This window comes from Chenopodium quinoa, unplaced genomic scaffold (assembly GCF_001683475.1).
Source record: "Chenopodium quinoa cultivar QQ74 unplaced genomic scaffold, ASM168347v1, whole genome shotgun sequence".
In the NCBI taxonomy this organism is placed as follows: Eukaryota; Viridiplantae; Streptophyta; class Magnoliopsida; order Caryophyllales; family Amaranthaceae; genus Chenopodium; species Chenopodium quinoa.
The window spans coordinates 2,701,952-2,725,883 of record NW_018742733.1 but is presented as its reverse complement, the minus strand read 5'-3'; the positions used below and the strand labels follow the sequence as shown (position 1 = coordinate 2,725,883).

At 33.6% G+C, this 23,932-nt stretch overlaps 2 protein-coding genes and 1 long non-coding RNA gene across 3 annotated transcripts; 1 reads left to right on the top strand and 2 right to left on the bottom strand.

Moving 5' to 3' along the window:
• Positions 1 to 1,942: 1,942 nt before the first annotated feature.
• On the bottom strand, positions 1,943 to 3,788 carry LOC110723846. Its single transcript, XR_002511776.1, has 3 exons — positions 3,522 to 3,788; positions 2,854 to 2,907; positions 1,943 to 2,167 (listed from the first exon to the last, which is right to left on the bottom strand). It is a non-coding gene; the product is annotated as an uncharacterized LOC110723846 (long non-coding RNA).
• Positions 3,789 to 8,114: 4,326 nt separating this feature from the next.
• Positions 8,115 to 9,981, top strand: LOC110723845 (ATP synthase gamma chain 2, chloroplastic-like). The gene has a single exon (XM_021903239.1). It carries the CDS (start codon positions 8,389 to 8,391, stop codon positions 9,514 to 9,516), a length of 1,128 nt encoding a protein of 375 aa, XP_021758931.1. The 5' UTR covers positions 8,115 to 8,388; the 3' UTR covers positions 9,517 to 9,981.
• A 722-nt stretch (positions 9,982 to 10,703) lies between these two features.
• LOC110723844 lies at positions 10,704 to 19,191 on the bottom strand. The gene is made up of 6 exons (XM_021903237.1): positions 18,930 to 19,191; positions 17,675 to 17,802; positions 13,411 to 13,580; positions 12,881 to 12,958; positions 12,361 to 12,505; positions 10,704 to 11,395 (listed from the first exon to the last, which is right to left on the bottom strand). Exons 1-6 carry the CDS (start codon positions 19,027 to 19,029, stop codon positions 10,991 to 10,993), a joined length of 1,026 nt encoding a protein of 341 aa, XP_021758929.1. The 5' UTR covers positions 19,030 to 19,191; the 3' UTR covers positions 10,704 to 10,990.
• Positions 19,192 to 23,932: the final 4,741 nt, after the last annotated feature.

Below are 23,932 nucleotides of genomic sequence, written 5' to 3'. Positions count from 1 at the left end.
TGCCGAATAAAAGAGATAGTATGCAGTAAACAAATCCAAGCTTATTATCACTTATATAGGTATAAAATCAAACAATTAATGATGCACATTAGCATAACCGGTGTGATTAATGACTCGAGCAGCACGTTGTGAGATCAAAGTGTCCCTTGCTCTCCTATCACTCCCACTCAACTAGATAAGCATGTTATAATCAATTAATAGCACCATAGCAACACCATACTAGCTTACATTTAGAATCAAATAGAAGGACTAACTCTATTGATGTCAATAAATAGCTAAATTCTCATTAAGTGCAAAATTTGAAGTAACCCAACCACTTCAATTCTTCAAACATAATACTCCATAAGTAAAAAGTAAAATTAGCCAAAACCATATAATTAGCAATTAAGAACAATCATTCAATATCTCCATAATCACACCATCAAATTAATTATTCAGATCGGTGCCGCCATGGCACACCCTGCAAATGACTTAAATCACTTGAATTAAACCACATTAAATGAATAAAAAAATGATTGAAATTATTGTTAATTAGGAGCAAATCCGACCTTAATTATCACGGCATATTCACAAATCCATTTATCTAAACACAACCCACAAAAATAATTCCATCACCGATAATTGCAAAATAGCTCCAGATGTTAATTACGCATTTAACACTTGAAATAAGCATATAAACATGAAATAAATCCAATAAATTGAGAAAATAAATCAGAAGAAAATTATGTATTCATTTAATTCAACTATTTAATTCACATACAGATAAACCCTAATAGTATCATACATCCTACAACAAACAATTTCCCACCCCCTCCCACAAAATTATGTAAAAATAAAAACTGAGTTTAATTCAATGAACACTAATGAAAGAATCAGAAGGTTCTGGAACAGGATTAACACTGATAATGAAAGCAGTTTTGGAGGCGACGAGTTTCTTCCTTCCATAGGAGTGGGGCCCACGAATTAGACTCGGAAACTCGGGAATCAACTCGATCTGAGGACTCGGGGAGTCCTGCTGGTGGGGTGCCAATGTCGATATCGGAGACCGAATTTTCGGGATGATGATCTTGTGATTGAGCAGATTGGACTGGATTCTGGAGTCCCGGAGACGGGCCAAAGCACCGGGTTTAACGTATTTGTTGAATCGATGAGTTCGAAGCGAATTGATTCGGATTCTCCTCTTCATTGTTTAAGGGATGAATGAAGAACAAGAAGAAGAGGAGAATTGGAAAGAGAGAGAAAGAGAGGTGTTTGGTGGGTTTGAGGGGTATGAAGGAATGAGAGGGGGTTTTATAAGGGAGAGGTTTTGGGAATTGGGTGGAAAAAATTGGAGGGAACTTGAAAAAAAAGGAGGTTTATTTTGGGGTTTGAGTTTTGAAAGAGGCGGGGTTGTGGTTGAGTAATTCACATATCATTTTTTTTTATTATTTTTTTTTTTTTTAATGGAATAATTCACAATATTAGACCAAATAAATATGAGATCTGATTTTCCCGTCAAAAAAAAATAAATAAAAAAATATAAGATCTGATTGAAATTAATTTGGAGTTGTTAAATTTGATTGAAACTTATTAAAAAGAAAAATGGTATAGATAGCTCTTAGGGTTACATAAAAGCGTTAAAAACACACTATAAAAGGGTATAAATCACGAAAATATAAACACTAAAATTACACTGATTTACGCGTGCTTTTGTCGTAAATTCCTAATTTTATAAAATTTTCAAAAGTATATTTAATGCTTATATATAGCCTTTAGGGGCTACGTATAGCATTACCCTATTAAAAATAGCAAAATTATTTATAAAGTCGTTATTAATAATTACAAAGTACTCCGTATACGATAGAAGCTTATAATGTAATACTCCCTTTGTGCATGAAACATATATATATATATATATATATATATATATATATATATTTACAATAGTATCCAACTTAGGGAGTAACATGGGAGTATTACCGCCACGTGATTACGTAAAGCTTAACAGAGTTTTGCAGCGGAAAATAGTACTTAACTTTCATTAATAATAATAGTAATAATAATAGTTTGATACACTTTCAAAGTAGCTACACCACTAATACTATGTATACTAAATTAAACTAGGTGATCACCGCGCATCATTCCCAATGCAGCATATAGTTCACGTTGTCCGATCGCCATCACCTATCTACTTATCAAAATGATAAGTAGGGCCAAGCCAAAACAAAACAAATACGTATTAGCCAAAATGCTAAGTACATACAAATGCTAGACATGTAAAATCAATTTAATTAATTAAACATGTCTTCGAAGAGATTTAACTTTAATAAATCATAATTTATCCAAACCATTCCTGAATAGAAATTTATGTATAAAAAAAACTTGTCAAAAGAACCAATTTCCGAAATAACCAACTTTCCAAAGATAATTCCGAATAGGATGGATCAATCCATATTTTCATAAATCATTTTCCCATTTAAGTGTGCACACCTCCCAAGGTAGTAACTCCTTTACATAGTGCTATCAAGGGGAAAGACTAGGTCATACAAAGTTCATAGTCTTCAACTTACTCCGCGCAGTGGGAGTTGAAAATCCAAAGATCCAAGGAATAAATCCTGTTAAATAAACTTTCCAATATCCCATACTCGGGATAATATAAATAATAAAACTCCCTTTTTTTGTAAACATCTTGAATATCAGTACAAGTTTATAATCAACCATATAAAATATTTTAACATTTGAGATTAAACGATTAAAACATGCTTCACTGAAATATATTTCACAATTATTTAAACATGGTTCGAAATCACTTAACATGTAAAACACGTTGCATATAAAAGCCACTTTTTAAAAGATCTAGCCACGTGTACGTACCTTGATCTTTGCAAAACAAACACGGGGTTCCTAGTTACGAACCGGAAATACCTCCTACAACAAACCAATAATCCTAATCAAATACTTTTCAACCCATAGATACAAGGACTTAGACTATCGACTTTGACTAGTTGTGCATGAATAACTTATTATTATAACCCTTTTATAAAATTAACACTTGTATATATAAAATAATCTTTAATAATTCATAATAATAATAATAATAATAATAATAATAATAATAATAATAATAATAATAAGGTAGTAGTAATGCTACGTAAGTAGTAGTAGTACATGTGAGTAGTAGTAGTCATATTAGTAACAATGATAGTGATAGTAATAATAATAATAATAATAATAATAATAATAATAATAATAATAATAATAATAATAATAATAATAATAATAATAATAATAATAATATAGGAAGTAGTAGTAATACGTAGATGTAGTTGTAGTAGTAGTACTATTAGTGCTTAGTAGTACTATTAGTGCTTAGTAGTAGTAGTAGTAGTGGTAGTAGTAGTGGTAGTAGTAGTGGTGGTAGTAGTAGTAGTAGTAGTAGTAGTAGTAGTAGTAGTAGTAGTAGTAGTAGTAGTAGTAGTAGTAGTAGTAGAAGAAGAAGTTGAGAGTAATAGTAGTAGTAGTAGTAGTAGTAGTAGTATTACCAGTACTTAGTAGTAGTACTAAAATGAGAAATATATGGCTTATGTACGGTGCAACGCAAGGAAGGAGGTGGCGGCAAGGTGGTGGCCAAATGGTGGTAATAGGGTGGCGACGAGGAGGTGCTCATGAGGAGCTCAAGACTACAAAATGAAAGCTTAAAAAGGAGGTGAAAATGGAGGAGGAAGGAGAAAGGAGAAGGAAAGTAAGAAGAGAAGTAGGAGGTGTGATGGAATAGCTCATGTTTCATGGCTATATATAGCCCCAACTCAGGCACTATTCAAACCGATTTCATAAATGCTGCCAACCCAATTAATGCGGCCAACCTAATAAATGATGTTAGCCTAATAAATGCAGCTGACCCAATAATGTTGCTGACCCAATAAATGCAGCCGGTCTAATATATATATTTCTTTGTTTTCTAATAATTGCAATCATAGGAAAGGCATAAAATTTTAGGAAAATTATGGGGTGGGGAATTTGATGAAAAATTTCATAATACTCGTATAAGGTATAGAGTACAGTCAGTGGAGATATATTTAATTGTTAGCTTGTACGAGTATGAATGAAAAATAATACAAAAGGTAGTGTGATTGCTCTGGTAGGAGAGAGAAATAATCAAATAGTAGTGGGTTCGTTAATTCTTTTTTTTTCAAATTCGAATACGTTTTCCCTAATTACCGATGAGAAATTTCATTGTCATCTCATATTTTTGTGAAATTAGTTTCAAGTTAATTAGATTATAAATCGGTGTGAATTAAACTTGATTGTCGAAGGAATTTCTCATAAATTTATGAGAAATTTTGTTTCATTTGAAATTTTCGACGAGAAACTTCAATTTTATTACATATTTATGTGAATCAATTCCTCTGTTAATTAGTGGCCGAACTAAAATTTCTCTCAATTTTCATGTCAGTCTGTAAATTTGATTTAAGCTTATGTGTATCTAAGTGAATTGTGTCCTCTAATTTCTAGTTGAACTAAATGTTACTGTAATTCAAATTCGTTTTTGCTAAGTTCCAATGAGAAATTTCCATGACATCTCATATTATTGCGACATTTTTAAGTTAGATTATAAATAGCGCTGTTAGAGTATTTTTATGTGCAATTTAAAATTATTTTAATGAGTATAAAGAATTCATAGGATTTTTTTATGTCAAAATTACTGATAAAGAATGTAGTAAGAAACAAGAAACATCAAATGTCTTGATTGTGGGGTAAGAAGTTTAATTACAAACAATACCACAAATGTACGGGCCTAATATCTCGGCCCTCGCCAAGAAACCTGCACCCGCCTACAAACCTGCTTCATCTGTCTCCTCTACCACTACACCACCCCTCTACAACCACACCATCTGCCTCCTCTACCGCCCCACCACTTGCCTCCTCTACCATCGCACCACTTTCCAATAAAGAGAGAAAAAGTTCTTGGGCTCACGCGAATGTTAAATGAACTCAAATATTATATAACAATTTTATGTTTTCATGAATTTCATCATACGTTGTATAAACATGTTTGTGAGAGATGCCAGATGTAGGGGCGGACCTATTAAGGGTCCTGGGTTGCACCGCCCCCCCCCCCCAAAAAAAATAATTTTTTTATTTATTAATTAAGGTAAAAATATAAATTTGTAGGTTAAATACAATTTTAATGTAATAAATAACATTAATATAGCTTTGTCATGGTAATGCATGTAATTTATGCAAAAAGTAGTAGGTTCAAACCTTCACACAATAATTTTGGTCTTCAAAGAGGACAGTTATCCCCCACTTTTTAATATTATTTAATAAAAGGGAGATAAATTGATCTATTAGTTAATGTGTTATTATTTGTTGTAAGAGGTTATGGGTTCAATTGTTTAAAGTATTTAATGAAATCATGTTCTAACTTCTTATCAATTTATATAACTTTTTAAATACTTGTTAGTTGCTACCCATATTATTGGATATTAGAAGGATTTTAAGCAAAGGTGTTTGATCTTTTTAATATATCTAAATATAAATCAAATTGTTTAAGAATATTTTTCAAATTATCGTGCGACTTTCTTGTCACTGCATCCATAATTTAACTTTGGTGGAGCTCTCTTGTTTGGCTCACCTCCTAACCCTCGCACATACAACATAGTTATAGTTGTTGTTCTCCACTCTCTAGATTAATCTACACTTGTTTAATATTACATATTTCTACATCACTCATCTTAAATATTTTACAAGAAATTTCTAGATACAAACCTCTCTAAATTTTCTACCTTTTCTAGAATATTCTAAACTATTCTTTAAATTTTTCATTGCACATCTAGATTTTTCTAGATTAACTTCTAACAAAAGTAACTTTCACTCATGCTTTTTTAAGTATGTTGAATTGAAGTTAGTAAATGTGTATTTCTTAATTTCTTTCCCATTTTCTCTCTTTTAGTTTCTACCAAAGTTTTTTGAGCTTTTGGAAGTGCTTGAAGAACAACTACCTTTTTCAGAGTTAAAACTGCTGCTAGCCTGCTATGTTTTCTTGATGATGTATTGATGTTGATGTCTTAGACAACCTTGTTTATGGATGCATATTTGCATTTTGAAAATAGCTATTTGCTTTTACTTTGCACAAAAATTGGGAATATATGGGTTGAAAGCATAATTCTGGGTTCATTGAATTTACAAAATGAAAATGTGTACTATTGTCAGTGTGAAAGCGATCATGATTTGCTATGCAGACTATAAACCGATTTATATTATCTAGTATTTTTCAAAATTTTCTGTTTTAAAGGCCCTATAATCTGGAATATCTTTGTGGTGATTGATATACCTTCAATAGGGAATCAATTATGCTATGAAAATTACCTAGATCAATTTGATAATTTTTTCATATCAGTATAACCTTTAATTTTATGCTAATATAAAATGAAGATAATCATTATTTTGTGCAGTAATTTTATTTGGTTGTTTTTATGTTAACTTGTTGAAATCACTATTCTTAGATGTGCTTATAATGTAGAAGTACGCCAACACATGTTTGTTAGTAGTTAAATGATTGATTTTCTGAGGGGGGTGAATTGTAGTATGAAGCTTGCTAGTCACTTTTTGCGGAATTAAAAGAAACTTAACGCAAATAGAGAAATAGTGCAAGAGATGTTTTACGAGGAAAACTTCGTAGGCCAAATAGGAAATGAAAAACCTCGATTCAAAGGGATTTTGACTCAAAACATTCTACTAAAATAGGCCAACGACTCTATTACAACCTATGAGAAACTTGAGCCTATCGAGTTACTCAACGAACTCATATTCTCAATGATCTCTCTTCTCACTCAAGACTTCACTCAAAGCCTTACTAATCTCTTTCTCATAAGCTTCACTCAAAGCTTTACAAATAACTCATTTAAGTTCTCACCCCAATACAAGAGTTCACTCAAAACCATGAACATTTCCCAAATACATAAAAAAGATAAATATATAAAACTGCTTAAAAACAAATTAAATATATAGCCTCTGCAACGTTAACATGACATGTAAAGATTCTATATTATCCATACTTAGTATTTAAAAACACAAACCATCATCCCCAATCATCATGCCACATGTAAACTGTATTTTTCACCAATGCTACATGCTCACATGTCACCTTATTTAACCTTTCTTTTTTGAATTTCCTTTCTCATATTAAAAAAAAAAAAAACAAAAAACAAAAAAACACTAGCTTTAATCAATTAAACTATACTAAAAGCGAATCTAAGATGACATTTGTCACAATGTCATTAATAATTTTCCCTCCTTTTTGCACTTTCCTTTTTTATTTTTTTTATTTTTTATTTTTACCAAATTTAAATGACTTTCATTTTATAAGCTACAATAATACTTATTTCTATTTTGACAACATATCTAATCCAATCATACCAATTAATATATTTTTTTTAACATATATTCTATATACTTTAATCTTTTAGTTACAAGTATACAAACATAGATTAAAAATAAGGTATTAAATATATCATTGTCCAAGATTATTATAATATTAAGGAGTATCAATTTTTTCCTCCAAGCTCCAACATTAATCGTTATGCAATGTGATTATTAAAATCAAAATAAAAACCGCTACTACTCACTATAAATACATTTTAAAAAAGTTGATTATGGAATACTAATTATCCTAAAATAATATAAATCAACTAAATTTATTTTCATTTAATGCCGGTCAAAGTGTGGCAACAAAAATATAAAGGACAAATGTATATGAGTTCATATACGGGTACTAACCTTTTTTTTTTCCCTTTTTTTTTGAAGACATATACGGGTACTAACCTAAGCTTATATTTTCGTTTTCTTATATAAAACCTAATAGCTTCTAAATTTCTATTAATAAATTATTTTTTATAAAATTCAAAACAATAACCTTTACGCATTTGGTATAAATTAAAATTCGTATTATATACCTTTAAACAATCCGTGCATTGCACAGACCAGAAGGCTAGTTAGTGTTTATTTTGTCAACCAAATATGACCTTACGGTTCTTACCATGTTCACTCTTTTTTTTTTTTTTTTTAAAAACATGTTCTCTCTCCCTTCTTCAAATAAGTTTAGTTTAGTTTAATAAAATAAATTTCAATTAAATATTTTTTTTTTATAGAAAAATATACAAAGTACAAGTTTTACATTGAGTTCAATTCATAGTTCATAGTACGGAGTATCCAATTTTCCAACCTAATTATTCCACCAAAAATCAACATAATTTTGTCGTAGAATTCCAAAGTACTGTTGCAAGCAGCCACGAACAAGATCAACTATATCTTGATTATCTTCTCAGCTGGTGAGCACTTAGTCTGTAATTTGATTTTATCATGAAGTTTAACATTGATTGAATTGAGTAATTAAACTTTACATACACCATGTTTTGTTCTTCAAATTCTGTATTTCGGGTACCATTAAACCCTTCAATTAACCCCAAATCTCCAATCTTTTCTGAAACAATATTCAACCCATTTCATGAATTCCCCAATTCACCAAAACCCAGTTCCCGATTTCAAATCAGATGTACCATTAGAAAGCTTAGAGATAGAATCGATACTGTGAAGAATACCCAGAAAATTGCAGAAGCCATGAAACTTGTGGCTGCTGCTAAAGTTAGGAGAGCTCAGGAAGCTGTTATTAATGGCAGACCTTTTGCTGAGGGTTTAGCTGATATGTTGTACAATATTAATCAAAGTGTTCAATTAGAAGATGTAGATGTTCCTTTAGCTAGTGTTAGGACTGTTAAAAGAGTTGCCCTTGTCGTAATTACCGGCGAAAGAGGGCTTTGTGGTGGTTTTAATAGTGCAGTTATTAGGAAAGCTGAGAGTAGGATGCAGGAATTGCAGAAACTTGGTTTAGGTTGTACAATTATAAGTGTTGGGAAGAAGGGTAATGCTTATTTTTCGAGGCGGGTGTCTAGTGTGTCTGTGGATCGATTCGTAGAGGGGGAGGGTTTTCCGACTGCTAGAGAGGCACAGACGATTGCTGATGATGTTTTCTCTCTTTTTGTGAGTGAGGAGGTTGATAAGGTTGAGCTGTTGTATACTAAGTTTGTGTCATTGGTTAGGTCTGATCCTGTGATTCGGACTTTGCTTCCTCTTTCGCCAAAGGGGAAGGCTGTTGACGCTTATGGGAATAGTGTTGATGCAGTGGAGGATGAGTTCTTCAGGCTGACGAGTAAGGAAGGGAAGTTAGCAGTTGAAAGACTGAGAGTTGAGAAAAGGAAGCAGGAAGTGCAGCCTCTTTTGGAGTTTGAGCAGGACCCGGTTCAGATTATTGATGCAATGATGCCTCTATATTTAAACAGCCAGATACTGAGAGCCTTGCAGGAGTCACTGGCGAGTGAGCTAGCAGCGAGGATGAATGCCATGAACAATGCCAATGAGAATGCTATGGAGTTGAAGAAGACACTTTCTATTGCGTACAATAGAGAAAGGCAGATGAAGATTACTGAAGAGCTGTTGGAGATTGTTGCTGGAGCTGAAGCTCTTGTACCATTTGATTAGATTGGCATCGGATTAAAACATGGCTAGTTTGTTGATCCAAGTTTCTTCCTTTTGTTGATTGTTTACTGCAATTGAGTTTTAGACACAATGGACCTACTTTTCTTGAAGAGTCGACTCCAACTTTAATAATGAAGAGTGCCACAGAGAGTTTTTGCAATTTTTAAGTTGAAAGTACGAGTACGTGGTACTAATTAGTCTTCCATCCTCTGAACTGTATGTGCTCATAAACTGTCAACTGATCAGATTGAACTGAGGAATTCCATCTATTGGCACAATTGTGAAAATATTGAATAAAGAGGAGAATTTTGAAGATGTAAAAAAAGCTGTTCAATTCATTTGTTGAAGGAACAACGTTTGTACATGAACTAGAATTATGATGCACAGATTGCACACCAAAATTTTGTTGGAGAATTCGACCCTTGCTTGATTTACCAAATACAGTTAACAGTCACACCTCATGAAAAACTGAAAGATCAGAATGACAGCTTAAAGTATGTTCATCACTTGAGTACCTTTTGTGCTAACTTGACATCTTGAACATTTGGATCATAGGAGCTTATCGGGAAATAGTCTATTTATGAGTGAGGGAAAATAACTTAGCTGCGAACAACTCAATAAAACCTTACTCGTATTCAACATCGTACTAGTGATCCATCCAGATCACATACGCGTTTACAAGATCTTGATTTAACAGAGTTCATGAACCATGAGTACTTTTCTTCATCCTTGTTAATTGATCAGTCTTTCTTAATTTCTTGTACTGACAAATTTCTTGTACTCTGATAGCTCAATACTGTATAAGTAAATTTTGTTTTACAAAGCACAAAATATTTTTCAACTCAGTTTAGCTTATGATATTATCACAACTGTTCTATATTTCAAATTAAGTTTCAACAAATATTAGTTCTTGCAAAACAATTTTTCACATCCTCAAAGAGTAGCAATTTCATAAAATCTGTCCCTCTAATATTTACCCAAATTTCTTTTCTAATTTGTTCCTTCCATTTTGCCCCATAGTTTTATACACAAATGGCCATGCAAGACTATAACTCTCATATAGTGATCCCAATATTTTTCTCTTATTAGCTTCCCTTTAAAAAGTAATCATACAAGAAATTACTCGCCCAATCTCATTTTATTTGCCCCGATTTGAACAGACAATAGAGACATGGATCATCACAGAGTACTTATCAAAGTATCCAAACATACACACTAATGTAAAACTGTACATTTGTACAATATACAAACTTAAGAGCTACGTCTTATGTTTTCATTGTCATACATACGTAATACATTGCGTCCCCTGCCTATAACTTCCTCAAGTATACCACTAAAGGTAATCCAATTGACCAAGATAGTAAGATACCAAGTGTTCTTTTCTCCCCCGCATTTTAACAATTAATATCAGAAAGATTATAACAGTAAACTAAATGGCTAAAAGAAAGAAAAGAGGCCATCAAATATAATTGCAACGCTAGCTTCTACCACGTGATTTGTTTGCCCGTGAAGCATGAGATATAGCTTTGGCTTCTGAGGTCATCATCCACTCTCTCTCTGCACGACGCTGATGTTGCCTTGCATTCTTGGCTCGTTTAGGAGCCAACCTTGTATCTCTCTCAACAAATGCTAACCTAAACTTCTCAGCCATGGACAACTCGCTGGGAGTAGAAATGATCGGTAGAATTTTTCTTGTTGGTCTACATGATGCCCATATAGTGGGGTCTATATCCTCAACAGCATGTTCATCCAAAACTGTGTTTGGCAGAGCTTCCTTGGGGACAGCAACTTCCTTGAAGTCAAAAGGTGAAGGATTTGGGTTGACTATAACACGAGGGCATTCGGAGGAGAAATTCTCCAAAGAATCAGGATCAATGTTTGGCTGAAAATAGCAAGAAATATTAGAGGTGAATAATAAGTCTTACAGAACTACAGAAGTAGACAAGGATGCAGACCTCATATATGCTAAATCCATTAATCAAGAATTTTCCAATCCTGGTATTTTACAAAAGATTAACAGCACTAATGGTGTACACATCAGTATTAAAGACTGTAATTGAGATTTAGGCATGTGAACAGTAAGGTCTGGTGTAACCGGAATTTCTAATCTTTTTGCAATTTCCATAATCCCTGAATAACAGGTCACATTTCTACTTTAAAACGTGCCAAAATAATACAAGTAGGTCACTTTCTATACATAGCAAATCAAATATTAAGCTTTGTCATATTGACCTAATTAACACCCTCAGCAGAAAATTGAAAGAAAGGCAGCAATGGTATGTTGGCAAAGCAGGACTTTTAATAGTGAAAGAACATTTGATGTACAGCATTTACTCACCATAAATCAATTATGTACTGGTTAAACAAAAGTAGACAACTTGATGTAAAAAGAAAGCTTTGCTCAAGGAGGAAGAATACTTGTTGATATGACATCAAGGATTAATGTAAATACTACACAAACTTGTTTTCTATCCGTGGTAATATGGTGTCGTCCTTAAATTTTGCATGATTACACATGAGGAAGTCTGAGTTAATAACAATTATAATCAGCCACTAACACAAGAACGGTAAAACAACTACCTCATTATAGGTACACTAAGAAGTTTGCGAGGACAACTGTAAGTGATTGATCAATAATTGTTTATTAAAAGTGGACTTGCATTTAACACCTTGTCACATTTAAATCCCCAAGTGCTTATGAGAAGAGCACATGGGTAGGAGACAGGATGTGAATAGCACACAGAGAGGTATATATAAGTGATTGATCAATAATTGTTGCCATGGCCCATTAGAAGAAATATGAGGTATGTTGCAATGATGAAATTAAAAACAAGATAATAATCATACCCACACAAGCCATCTCAGGGATTGTCCACCATGAGTAAACTCTGTGGTATCGAGTTCCTCCCACGAATCTCCTTCCAAATTGTTCAGATCTGGTTTAAATAAGTGTAAGCTTCTTCTTCCAGTGTAATCACTCCGAGGACACCCTCTGCAAGATTAAGTTTGGTTCATAGCCTCTTCCAAGTTGCAATTAAAAAACCCACATCCTGGACAACCCCGTCATTTGGGATGACAATTAATATAATAAAGAACAATAAAGTCTAAGCAATCTATAAACAAAAAAATAAGTAAGACTTTTCCACAATCTATTTGCCCCCTCTCCCCCCCCCCCAATTAAAAAAAGTAAAATAAATTAAATTCGTTTGGCTCTGTCAAAAGTAGATTTGTGGACGATATGACAAATTAATGAGATGTTTTATAATTTAAAACATATAACTATCATTTACACAAGGTTCAGTACTTCCACTATCAGTACAGCTACAAATTTAAAGGCCAGATATTAGTCAAAGAAACAAGTGCATACCCACATCTTAATATTTCCAAAGATTGACAATGCTTCACCAGTTGAGAGACACCATTAGGAGTGATTCTGCTGCATTGGCTGTGAAAGGAATTAACTTAGCTATTTCATACAACAGATACAACAATAATAGAAAGGAGCAGCCAAGTTCTATGTTCTATCCACGTAATCTAAAATGAACATGTTATAGAATGCATCAGTAGACAGGATCATCTTCGACTAAAGTATCCATAACTTTAATTATACTACAAAACTTTGTAAAGTTGAACCCCTTTTTTCTTTTTTACTTTTTTTCTTGTGTGTGTGTGTGGGTTGGGGGGGGGGGGGTATACAGCAAGCTGCTGAAATTCTTAGAGCATTGAAACAAGCAAAACAAATGTTTTAACTTTTTTGTCAGTTCAAACAGTTATTTGACAAAAAAATCATCAAACAAAAGGCCCAAAAAAATTAAGCAGAAATCCTAAATTTATGATGGGCTGCGATTTGTTATTCATTTTACTCAGATTATCAGCCATCCCAATCAAAACTCAAACCTTATATTCACTGCTCGCAAATTTGGACACATCTCTGCCACCTTTGCAAGACCAAAATCTGAAACATCTGTACAAGAAACGTCAAGGATTTCCCAGGTGCCATCAGCAAGAGAGATGATTACTTCATCATTTAGAAGCTTTTTTCTCCTAGCAACTGCAGCAATTGACAGCTGTAGTTTATAACAATGATACAATAAAAAAAATTGTAAGTACACAAAACTGAGAAAGAATTCAAAATAACCACAATTTTGTAGACATCAATGATTTGATAAAACTAACAACAGAAAATGTCAGTCAAGTATGTCTCTTCACCCACCATCACGCGCGCGCACACACACACACACACACACACACACACACACACACACACATATACACAGAAAAAAGTTTGGTTTAGACGAACTATCAACATCCTGGTTACCCTTCTCAGAAAAGTTTCTACTTCTAGGCTTCTTAGAGTTACTTTCGGTACCATCCCAAAGTCTTTCCTCTTTTCTTCAACATTGCTACTCTACTTTCAGATGCGTCTTTAACATTCAAACTATATAAATGCGCAATTATTTCATATACTATGTCTAAGGTCTTTAAAACCTTCTCCGCCAAATCTTTCTGCAGTTGCTTAACTCTGAGCTTTCAACTCTTCGTATGACTTTTGGGGCAAACCTGGATAGAGTCGTATAATTGTTGTAGTTATCTAAAATCGACATACGACCCGTCTTCTGATGAACTCTTAAGCCTTATGCTTTTCTGGAAAAGAAGGTAATATTTATTTCTCGACACGGTATTAGAGGTCTCCCACCCAAAGTTTGGTTGGGCTCCAATCCTCTCCACAGTATCTTTCCACCATATATCGGCCTCATCTTTCAAATACATAGCAGTCTGATCAACCTTCATGCCCTATTTAGGCTGCAAACAACTTATTAAACTCGTGTACCCAATTCTCCAAAAGGTGGGGTCAGCAGTCACTTTTGGTCTCACTTGGCCAGTTTCTTAAATATTTCATTGCGTGGATCAGGTAGTTCCAAACGTTCTGGTTCAAATTCTGGGCTAGCATCCTTATAGCATCGCTAAATACCCTCTTGGAACAATTTATGTGCTATAAAAGCAATTTTGTGACTAAGTGCCTATGCCTGATTAGCATTTTCCCATTTCAATTTAAGCCTGAGGGAATGGTTACTGCTTTCAGGTGTAGGGACAATATGGCACGTAACGATGCTGCTTTAGTCGATGCAATAAGAATGCTAGCTCAAAATTTGAACCAGAATCGTGTGGAACAACCTGATCCACCACTGAAATGTTTAAGAAACTGGCTAACTGCCCAAGTAAGGCCACCTGTGTTTATAAAGGGGGTGCTGACCTGACCTTCTTGGAGAATTGGGTGTGCGAGTTTAATAAGTTGTTTGTAGCGCTGAAGAGGGGATGAAGCTGCTACATATTTAAAAGATAAGGCTGAGAGGAATAGAACCCAACCGAACTTTGGGTGGGAAACCTTGACTGTGTAGATAGATAAACTTTATCCTCCTTTCCTGAAAAAGCAGAAGGTTCTAGAGTTCATCAACTTGTTCCTTGATTTTAGATTACTACAATAGATTCATGACCCCGCCCGAAAGTTGTCCCTATTGAAGAATTGAAAGTTCAGATATTTGAGGGTTGACTAAGCAAGTGCAGAAAGATTTGGCGAGGAAGGTTTTCAACACCTTAGGCAAGTTGCATCAAAGAGCTGCGCATTTATATGATCTACATGTTAAAGACACATTTGAAAGTAGCAATCCTGGAGGAAAGACTTCGGGATTCTAATAACCAAAGCAACTCTAAGAAGCCTAGAAGTGGAAACTTTTCTGAAAAGGGTAAACAGGATGTTGATAGTCTAAAGAAAACAATAGGGAAAGACGATTCTTTTGTAAGAGGTGTAACAGTAATCATCTTGGAAGAGAATATGAGGGAATCCTGGTGACAGCAGATAGTACAATAAAAAGGGGCATAGAGAGTTCGAATGCTATTCCAAGTGGAAATGCTCAGCATAGGCCTAAGCCTAGTATTTTCTATAACCAGGGAGTTGTAACTCTTCGCTTGGAACAAAAGTGAGCCTCTTGAATGCTCATCCATGTGTAACTCTCTATTTATAGTATATCTATCCTTCTATTTGTTTTTCTAAAATTACTTGAGTTCTTTTTTGAATGGTCTGAAACTATCAAAATTGTGTAGTTCACAAAGCTAAAGACTTACAGGAGAGTGATCAAATGAGTATTTTACAAATGGTTGAACCAAATACTTCTTACATCTTACATTAAAAAAAAAAAGAAAAGAAAAGTTTTAGATGTAAATTTACTTAAAACAAATATTTTTGCCAAAAATCAACCGTCTAACAGCATCCCCATCCCCGGTATCACTTATTCCTCATGCTCAAAGATTACTATCAATAGCTCTCAGCTATAAGGAAGCTGAATTCTTCTACTAAGGTGATAAAACTGGCAATGGATGGCCTGAAATTAGATCTTTTTTTCCCCTCAGATGAGACATATGATTCTCGGTTTCTCCTAGAGGCAACAAAAATATTATGTAAAAATTTGCAAACACAATCACCTGGTTATGAAACAAATTGAGTGAATTGATTAATTTTGAAAATTCTTTGGTATATAAAGCCACACTTAAAAACCAGCCCTTAGTAAAGGAGCTGGAGCATATCCATAGAGTATAAACACAATGGACTCTTAGTTGGAGGTTCCAATCTCAGTAAGGGGCAATTGTACAGCAAATTTTAACTCTACGGTCCACTGGATCTTAAAGAAGATTTCTTTACGTGAAACCAGTATTTTCACAATCAGGGAAAATAGGACTCCTAGAGAGTATCTTTACAGCCTTGAATGATTGAATCTCTATGCTCTAACGGCAAGGAAGAACGGAAAACAAATTGATCGCTGCTTAAGGTATGAAAGATGCATTAGTAGAGTAAAAAAGTACAATTACTCACGAGATTTGGTGGGCTGAGGCCAAGAAATAAATGTGCCTTTAAGGAGGTCCTGATAGCTATATTAGGTAAGAAGCTGCACAACTTCTCTTCTACCCAACCACAGTGTTTAAGGTTTCCATATAAGAATTCTCTGCTGATATTATTATTAGAAGAAGCAAAGGAGAGATAACTCAACACTTAAACCAATTGGTGAGACTACAAACATTGAAGCGTGTTGAAAAGAAAGACGGTTATGGTGAATGAAAAGTGATGCTGATAACCGCAATATTTTGGTCCATAGTATTTATTTGCTACTTTATCAGAGGGAGAAGGATAAACCCTGGCCACTAATGGAAGAGAGTAACAATAAATTCAGACCACAGCAGAAGCATCCATAACATGGGAGATGAGGGATCTTATTTATATTTAGAAGTTATGGACGCATGCAAAGCAATAGTTCAGCTCTCTTTGAATTCAGCCTTCTACACCATCATGAATTTGGAAGGGAGGGCAATTTCCAGGTGCAGCTCATCATCTAGATTAACAGAGCTTACAAAAAAATGAAAAGAAAATGTGACATTGTAAGCAGGGATTGGGAGCCTGATTACACTTACAGTTTGGATGAAAGTCTAATAAAGTTAAGTAGCTGAAACTTTATCCAAGCAGAGGCAATGGCTCTACTTGACGCAATACAATGGACTACAAATCTAAAATCTTGGCTGTAGGGTTCTACAAAGATTTTGACCTACTGATCCAGGGAATGAAGCCTGAAGCTAAGTGCACAAGAAACCTACTTATTATTAGAAGAGATACGGAGGATACTACAAGAAACTGGTAATTTTTCTTTCAGTATAGTTTGCAACCTTCGTATAGCTTCTGTTCACAAGGACAACAATATGGTATCTAAACCTATTTTATTTTGCAGTTAATCTTTACTAACAGCATATGCAGAAATCTTTAAACAAAAAGTACAAGTAAACTAATGAGACTATGGTCTATGGGAGCGCAAATTAAATTCATAGACATATTTTGCATGCAAATGCCTGATCATGAATTCATGACCTACAGCTTTAGTTCAATAAAAAACTGAGCCTGTAACCCAGGTTGGATTTGAGATCAAAACATGACTTTTCTGATTAAAACAACAAATGGTACAAAATAATCAAACCCTCAAGGTTCAAATGGACATAAACAGCTAATTCTAAATTTCTAATTTCCCTCTATGAATCTACACATGAGGTACAACACATAGTACTCGATAGTCGATATCATCTTCTAAACCAAAAAATGAATGAAGAATAATTAGAACAGAACCTTAATATGTGCCGGAAAACCAATAGCAATCTCGCCCAACTCGGGAATGAGATCCTCCAAATGCTTCCCAATGACAGCAATGCATAAGCTGACCAAACTCGGAGGCTTTGTTCTTTTAAGTGGAAGGACTGTAATAAAATCACACTAAACTAATAAGGCCATATCATACACATTGCCATATACTTCAGCAACTTAGTGAGGGTCAGATGTACACAATCATATCCCTTAAATTTTAAGAAAAAAAATCTAAAAAGAAATAGAGTTGAAGAACACTAGGGTTTTGCTTTAGCATCCACATATCACATTTTACAATCAAACCATATCTTATTATAGTCGATGCAAAAAGGAAAAACATAAAACAACATCAATGTGTTCTATTGAACCTAAACACTAGTCAAGGATTGCAACCATCTAACTAAATTAACAGCGAAAGATACTGAAAACTTGGTAACTTATTAAACCTCGCACAATACCAACAAGATTAGCTGGTAAAGCTATGCTGTGGGATGTAAATGTGTAATCATGTCTACAAGCATGCCCTTCGCACTTCAGTGCAAAAAGACCAATGACAGAACAAACAATCAGCAAAAAAAAATTGATGCACCAAGGACATTCAACATCAATTTGCTCTTCTATGCTCAAAACCACTCATCATGGCCTTCAACTATCTACCTATACAACAGTGCAAGATACCCAATTCAGTCACAAATTTAGCCTTATACTTCCAATGTCAATTAGGGGCATACGGTCTGAGACTTCGGATCGATTCTTGTCTATACTAGTACCCTTTAAAGCAATATATTCATCAAACAATATATAAACCTTATTACACAACAAGAAGTCCAAAGTTACAACTTTGCACACCCAGTATTGTCAGTAACCGTATCAATTTCAACTAGGGACATACAGCCCGAGACCTGGGATCAAATCCTGTCCACATTAGTACCCTTTTAACAAATTTATTCATCAAACAATTTCTAAGCCTTATTAGACAACAAGAAGTCCAAAGTTACAACTTTCAGTATTGTTTATTGCAGTATTGCGGCAATTAAACTATACCAATGTCAATTGAGGGCCGTCCTGAGATCAAATCTTGTCGATACTAGTACCCTCTTAAGCAATTTAGTCATCAAACAATTTATAAGCTTTATTACACGATAAAAGTCCAAAGTTACAATTTTTCACACCCAATAGTGTCTATTGCAATCAAACATCAACAATTCAAGAATAAGAGAGAAGGAGAGAGAGAGTGGACCTGGGAATAAGAAAGAGGCGGCGGGGGTGGCGGAAGAATCAAGAGCAAGGTTTTGGAGAGAAGCTGCAATGGCGGTTGCCGGTGCTTTGTGTTCCTCCATTAAAGTGAAGCTCGAGATGTTGAAGATGAATCAGAGGAGAGAGAAAATTTAGTCGACGTTGGTTAAATTTTCCAATTTATATACGGGGTGTTCATCGCCGACGTTGGACGCTTGTGCTTTTTTTTTTTTTTTTTTTGAAGGGGCTTTCGTTTTTCTCATAACTCAGTATTTTTTTATCTGAGTTTACCAATTCTGCTAGCCACAAAAGTTGTGAAAATAGGTGTGCATTGTATTGGTCTATTGGACTACTGGGCTTAATTTTGATGGGTGGGTAGCAAAACCTATTGAGGTAAAAAGGGTATGTTTTTCTTGGTTATTATATAAAGTATAATAGATAAATTTCTCGAGTTTAAAGGTAAGAAGGGGACTCATTTGAGGTGGTGGAAATTAAATGTTTGTCTTTTTTTCACTTCAATCTTGTACCAAAATTTAAAGTTTTAAACATGATGTTTAGGCATAACCCATTAGTCAATTTTTATACCTCTCTTGTATTGTATTCGGTTTGTATCAAGCCACAAAAGCTATATACCTCCCTGGACTTTATTCACAAACAATGCCTAAGTTGTATCATTCATATCGCCTTGTAAAAAATGAACCTTTTTTTTTTTTTGCAAGACCATGTACATGTTGGAAATAAATTATGTGTTTTATGGAATTTCTTACTCTCTAAATTTTGTCATTATGTCCCTTTAGAAAGAAAGTGACAAGTATGATTAATGGTACTTAATATATAGATTTAAATTTTTGTGAAAAAATAAAGCATAAATAGAGGACATTGATATATTCTATACATAACTAAAGAACTTTGATACATTCAAACTAAAGTATATAAGATGAGCTAATAATAGTGGATACACCCTGTTGTTATAAATGAACTTGGATACATCCCGCATTTGTACTCCATACTTTATACCTTCATTTACAATATAAATTTAGGTATTAATCATATGCATTAGGACTATAATTTACATCAAACTATCTATAAGAATTAACTCATAAAATACGTAACTAGGAAAAAAATATTAAAGGCTTGAGTCAAGATTAAGTAATTGCCACTATTCTATAAAAAGGTCGTTTCTTTTGTGGAATACAAATAAATACGAAATATACAAATAACCGTATTTGCAATTTTAACCATATAATTCATTCTTCTAACACAGTCACTGGGATAGACTTAAAATTAACATATCTTACTCTTGATGAAATAGTTGCACAAGTAGTAGGGATCCCCCTCCCTTCAACTAACATTGAAGATAAGCCCATTTGGGGTCCAACCCCCTCAAAAAAATGTTTAAGTAAAATCCACTAATTGAATAACCCCTAATTTAAATCCAAATGACAATCTTTCGACATATCCTTGGTTATGGAAGTGGATATCCCTTCGAAACTATCACTTTTCTTATGGCAGATTTTTCACAATAGCATTTATTTATGATAAATAAAATACTTTAGATACCTAAAGCAACAACATCACCATCATCCTTCCTCTATTCTAGTTGTTTGGGAACCCTCTCCTCTAAATTTCTTCGAACTAAATATTGATGGGTCGGTTCAAAACAATTCACCAGCAGCATACGTCATCATCAAGGACAGCAAAGGTGCACTATTATTGGCACCAACTTACAACCTTGGAATAATACAAAGGTGTTTGTTGAAGAAGCAACTTCTCTTGATAAAGGCATAATGCTAGCGCTTCAATAGAGTGTCCAAGCATCCAAATCGAAGGTGACAACTTATTCAGTGGCAATGCAATTAAATTACATGCAAGTGGTCCACCCCATGACAAGTCCAAAACATCATTGAAGAATGAAGACTCTCATATTCAATTGACAAACTTTGACAATTGGAGCATCAAAATAACGCGTCTATAGAGAAGCAAATCGAGAAGCAAATTGAATAGCATATGTAGGCCATCTAGCGGTAGATTCTATGTTAATTAATGATTGTACATTTGTACTAGCTCAAATCTAGTTTTCATACTCTAAATTAATACTTTAAGCAAGAAAAATTTATATAAGTGCCACGTTGGATAATATATGGGTCAAAAGTCAATTTATTGACTTGATGCTAATTTGACTATTAATTAAAATTAATGAAATTGGGTGAATAAATTAAATTGGCCCATTTTAGTTATTTTTAATTAAATTGTTTATTTAATAGTTAAAACCTATTAAAAATGAGTCAAGATTACCAAGTCAAAAGCCCAACTTCATTGTACAACAAACCCTGATCCTAAGAGTTACTCACTCTATAAATAGAGCACTCTTCACATCATTTGAGTGAGAGGAAAAATTCAGAGGAAAACCTAGAAAGAGAGAAAACTAGAGAGAATTAAAATACAGAGAAAACCACTCAAATACTTTGCACCAAATTTCGACACCAAGTTGCATCCGATATCAAATCTCTACAACAGGTCTCGAGGGGGAATTTGTTGGAACGATTTCCCAAGAAATTGTTTAAATTAAAATTAATTCCCACTTTGTGTTGTTTAAAAAACTTATTCCCTTAATAGTGTCCACGTAGGATTGGGTGTTAGCTTAGGCTTTTTTTTTTGGTTCGGTATAGAGCCACAACTGGTAAGTGGTAATAGTGGTTTTACATTTACATGATAAATTACAATGATGAAATTGGGCCCTCCAAAAATAAAAGAAGAAAACACTATTTCTCTGTTCTACGTCTCCCATGTCTTCCCATTTTCACTCTCCTCAACTTTTACTCTTGTTTTTTTCTTTTAAAACCTCTTATTCTCGATTTCTTCGAATGGGATTTTGCAATTTTGCATGAAAAATCGATGAATTTGGGAGAAAATTGAAAAGGGGTGGAAAAAGTGAGGGAAAATCACAAAGTTTTTGGAGGAGAGAGAATGAGAGTAGTAGAAAATTAAAGGATTTTGTACGGAAGAAATAGGAAAAAGAAGAAGAAGAAGAAGAAGAAGAAGAAGAAAAGGAGAAAATAGTAGAAGAAAGAATTTCAGGTTTTATAAACCTCTTATTTCTTCTTAGATCTTCTCTATTCTTCCTCTCTCTAAAACCAATGTTTAATTGTAATTTTGTTATGGGTAATTTTCATAAAAGTATGAATTCAAGAGAATATCTCAACATATATATCCCAGCATTCAACCTCAAGAACTTCAATTCCCATGTATTTTTTTTACTTCCTATTTTAATTTCTTTGCAATTTTTTTTACAGGTGATAGGGCTGTTAAAAAAAACTTGTAGATGGTTTCAAAAAAAAAAAAACTTGTAGATGATTACATGTAAATTGATGAGATGATATTTAATGGGATGGTTAAATAAACTTGCAGGAAGAACCTTCAATAATAGCAATATTTAATAGCATCATTGGTTCATCAAATACATTGCGGTTGTAATTGTAAAACCGCTATCACCAAATGCGGTTCTATATAGAACCAAAAAAAAAAATCCTAAGCTAATACCCGATCCTACGTGGACACTGTTTAGGGAATAAGTTTTTAAAACAATGTAAAGTGGGAATTAATTTTAATTTAAACAATTTCTAGGGAAATTGTTCGCATTTGTTGACACCAAAATTTTGTTAATTATTAGGTGTCAAGATATATGTAAATAAGGAGATAATATAAAAAATTATAAGATATTTATCTTCTGAATCTCATAGATTATCTTTTAATCTACGACTCTCTATATAAAGAGGGTCGAATCTAGGGTTTAATTAGACTCAAATGGAATAAGTCACAAAGACCCCATCTCCTCTCTACTACCAAACATTGTAGGTACATAGTATGGATTAAGCCGACAAGGCCCCGTACTATAAAAAAATATAAAAACCCTAACCCTTTGGAGAGAGTAATCAAGAGATCTACGAGAGTTGTAACCTACAAATTATCAATAATTGATAATTGTTCCCGTATATTTTCTACCTCTTTAATTATATATTGTAGGTTTGAATTTTTATGGTTTACAAACACATCATGGATTCCTCTCGCGAGAAGGATTTTTTGTTATTATTTCCTTTCACCTTTAAAAAATTGATACAATGCAATTGTTTTCCCATACATTCAAAAATTCAAGAACATTTTGGAAATAGACTTACTAAATTGGGTTATTTGTTCTTTTTATTTGTGTCGTTATTTCAAATTAGACGATTCATTTTGGATATAGTCACTTTTAATATTTGATATTAATCCCATTTTCAATTATTTATTTCAAGATTAATTCACTCGATTGGGACCAATCCAAGAATTCAGCTGTGTCTTGTGTTAGGGTCTGTTCTCATTCACTGAATTGAGCTGAACTGAACTAAAATAAATATTTTATAAGAGAAGGAAATTAGGAGCTGAACTGAACTGAAATGAACTGAACTGAACTTCAATAGAAGAGAACATACCCTTACTTGTGTAATTGTGTCAACTGTCAACTCTACTTTCTCAAGTGGCAAACACAACATCTAAAAACTCTTCACGATTGTTATCATGCTTATTTAATGGACCCACAAAACCCAACTTTCATGACTTTCTTCACCTAATTTTTTTTTTTTGAGACATCACCTAATTTAAATTAAACAAAAAATCAATCAATTAACCAAAAAAAAAAAAAAAAAAAGCCAAAAAAATAAAAATAAAATAAAATTATTCTTTGGATTGCGTTGAGTCTACGCCTTATCTGAACCCTTTCCTGTCTCTACCTTGGGCCCTACTCATGTTCTCCCAGAAACTTCCTTCTTTAGATTTTCCTGCCCCCTAATTATGACGTAATTATTCCCTTTTATTCTGCAATAAATATTCACTTAAATACGTCAACTCTCAAAATTCAATCTCAGCCGTTGATTTTGTACACGTCATACCGTCGATTTAGCTGACCGACTCTTAAAGAGTATTCACCCCCTTTAACCATGATTACTTATAACGCAACTATAGTTGATATAA

What these genes read in the sequence shown, in the direction of transcription:
- LOC110723845 (XM_021903239.1), top strand. Translation starts at nt 8,389, where the DNA reads ATGTTTTGTTCTTCAAATTCTGTATTTCGGGTACCATTAAACCCTTCA.
- LOC110723844 (XM_021903237.1), bottom strand. Translation starts at nt 19,029, where the DNA reads ATGGAGGAACACAAAGCACCGGCAACCGCCATTGCAGCTTCTCTCCAA. An exon ending in TTGCGAGCAGTGAATATAAG is followed by an intron (nt 12,959 to 13,410) that starts GTTTGAGTTTTG and finishes TTCCTTTCACAG; the next exon opens with CCAATGCAGCAGAATCACTC. An exon ending in TTGGAAATATTAAGATGTGG is followed by an intron (nt 12,506 to 12,880) that starts GTATGCACTTGT and finishes TTAATCTTGCAG; the next exon opens with AGGGTGTCCTCGGAGTGATT.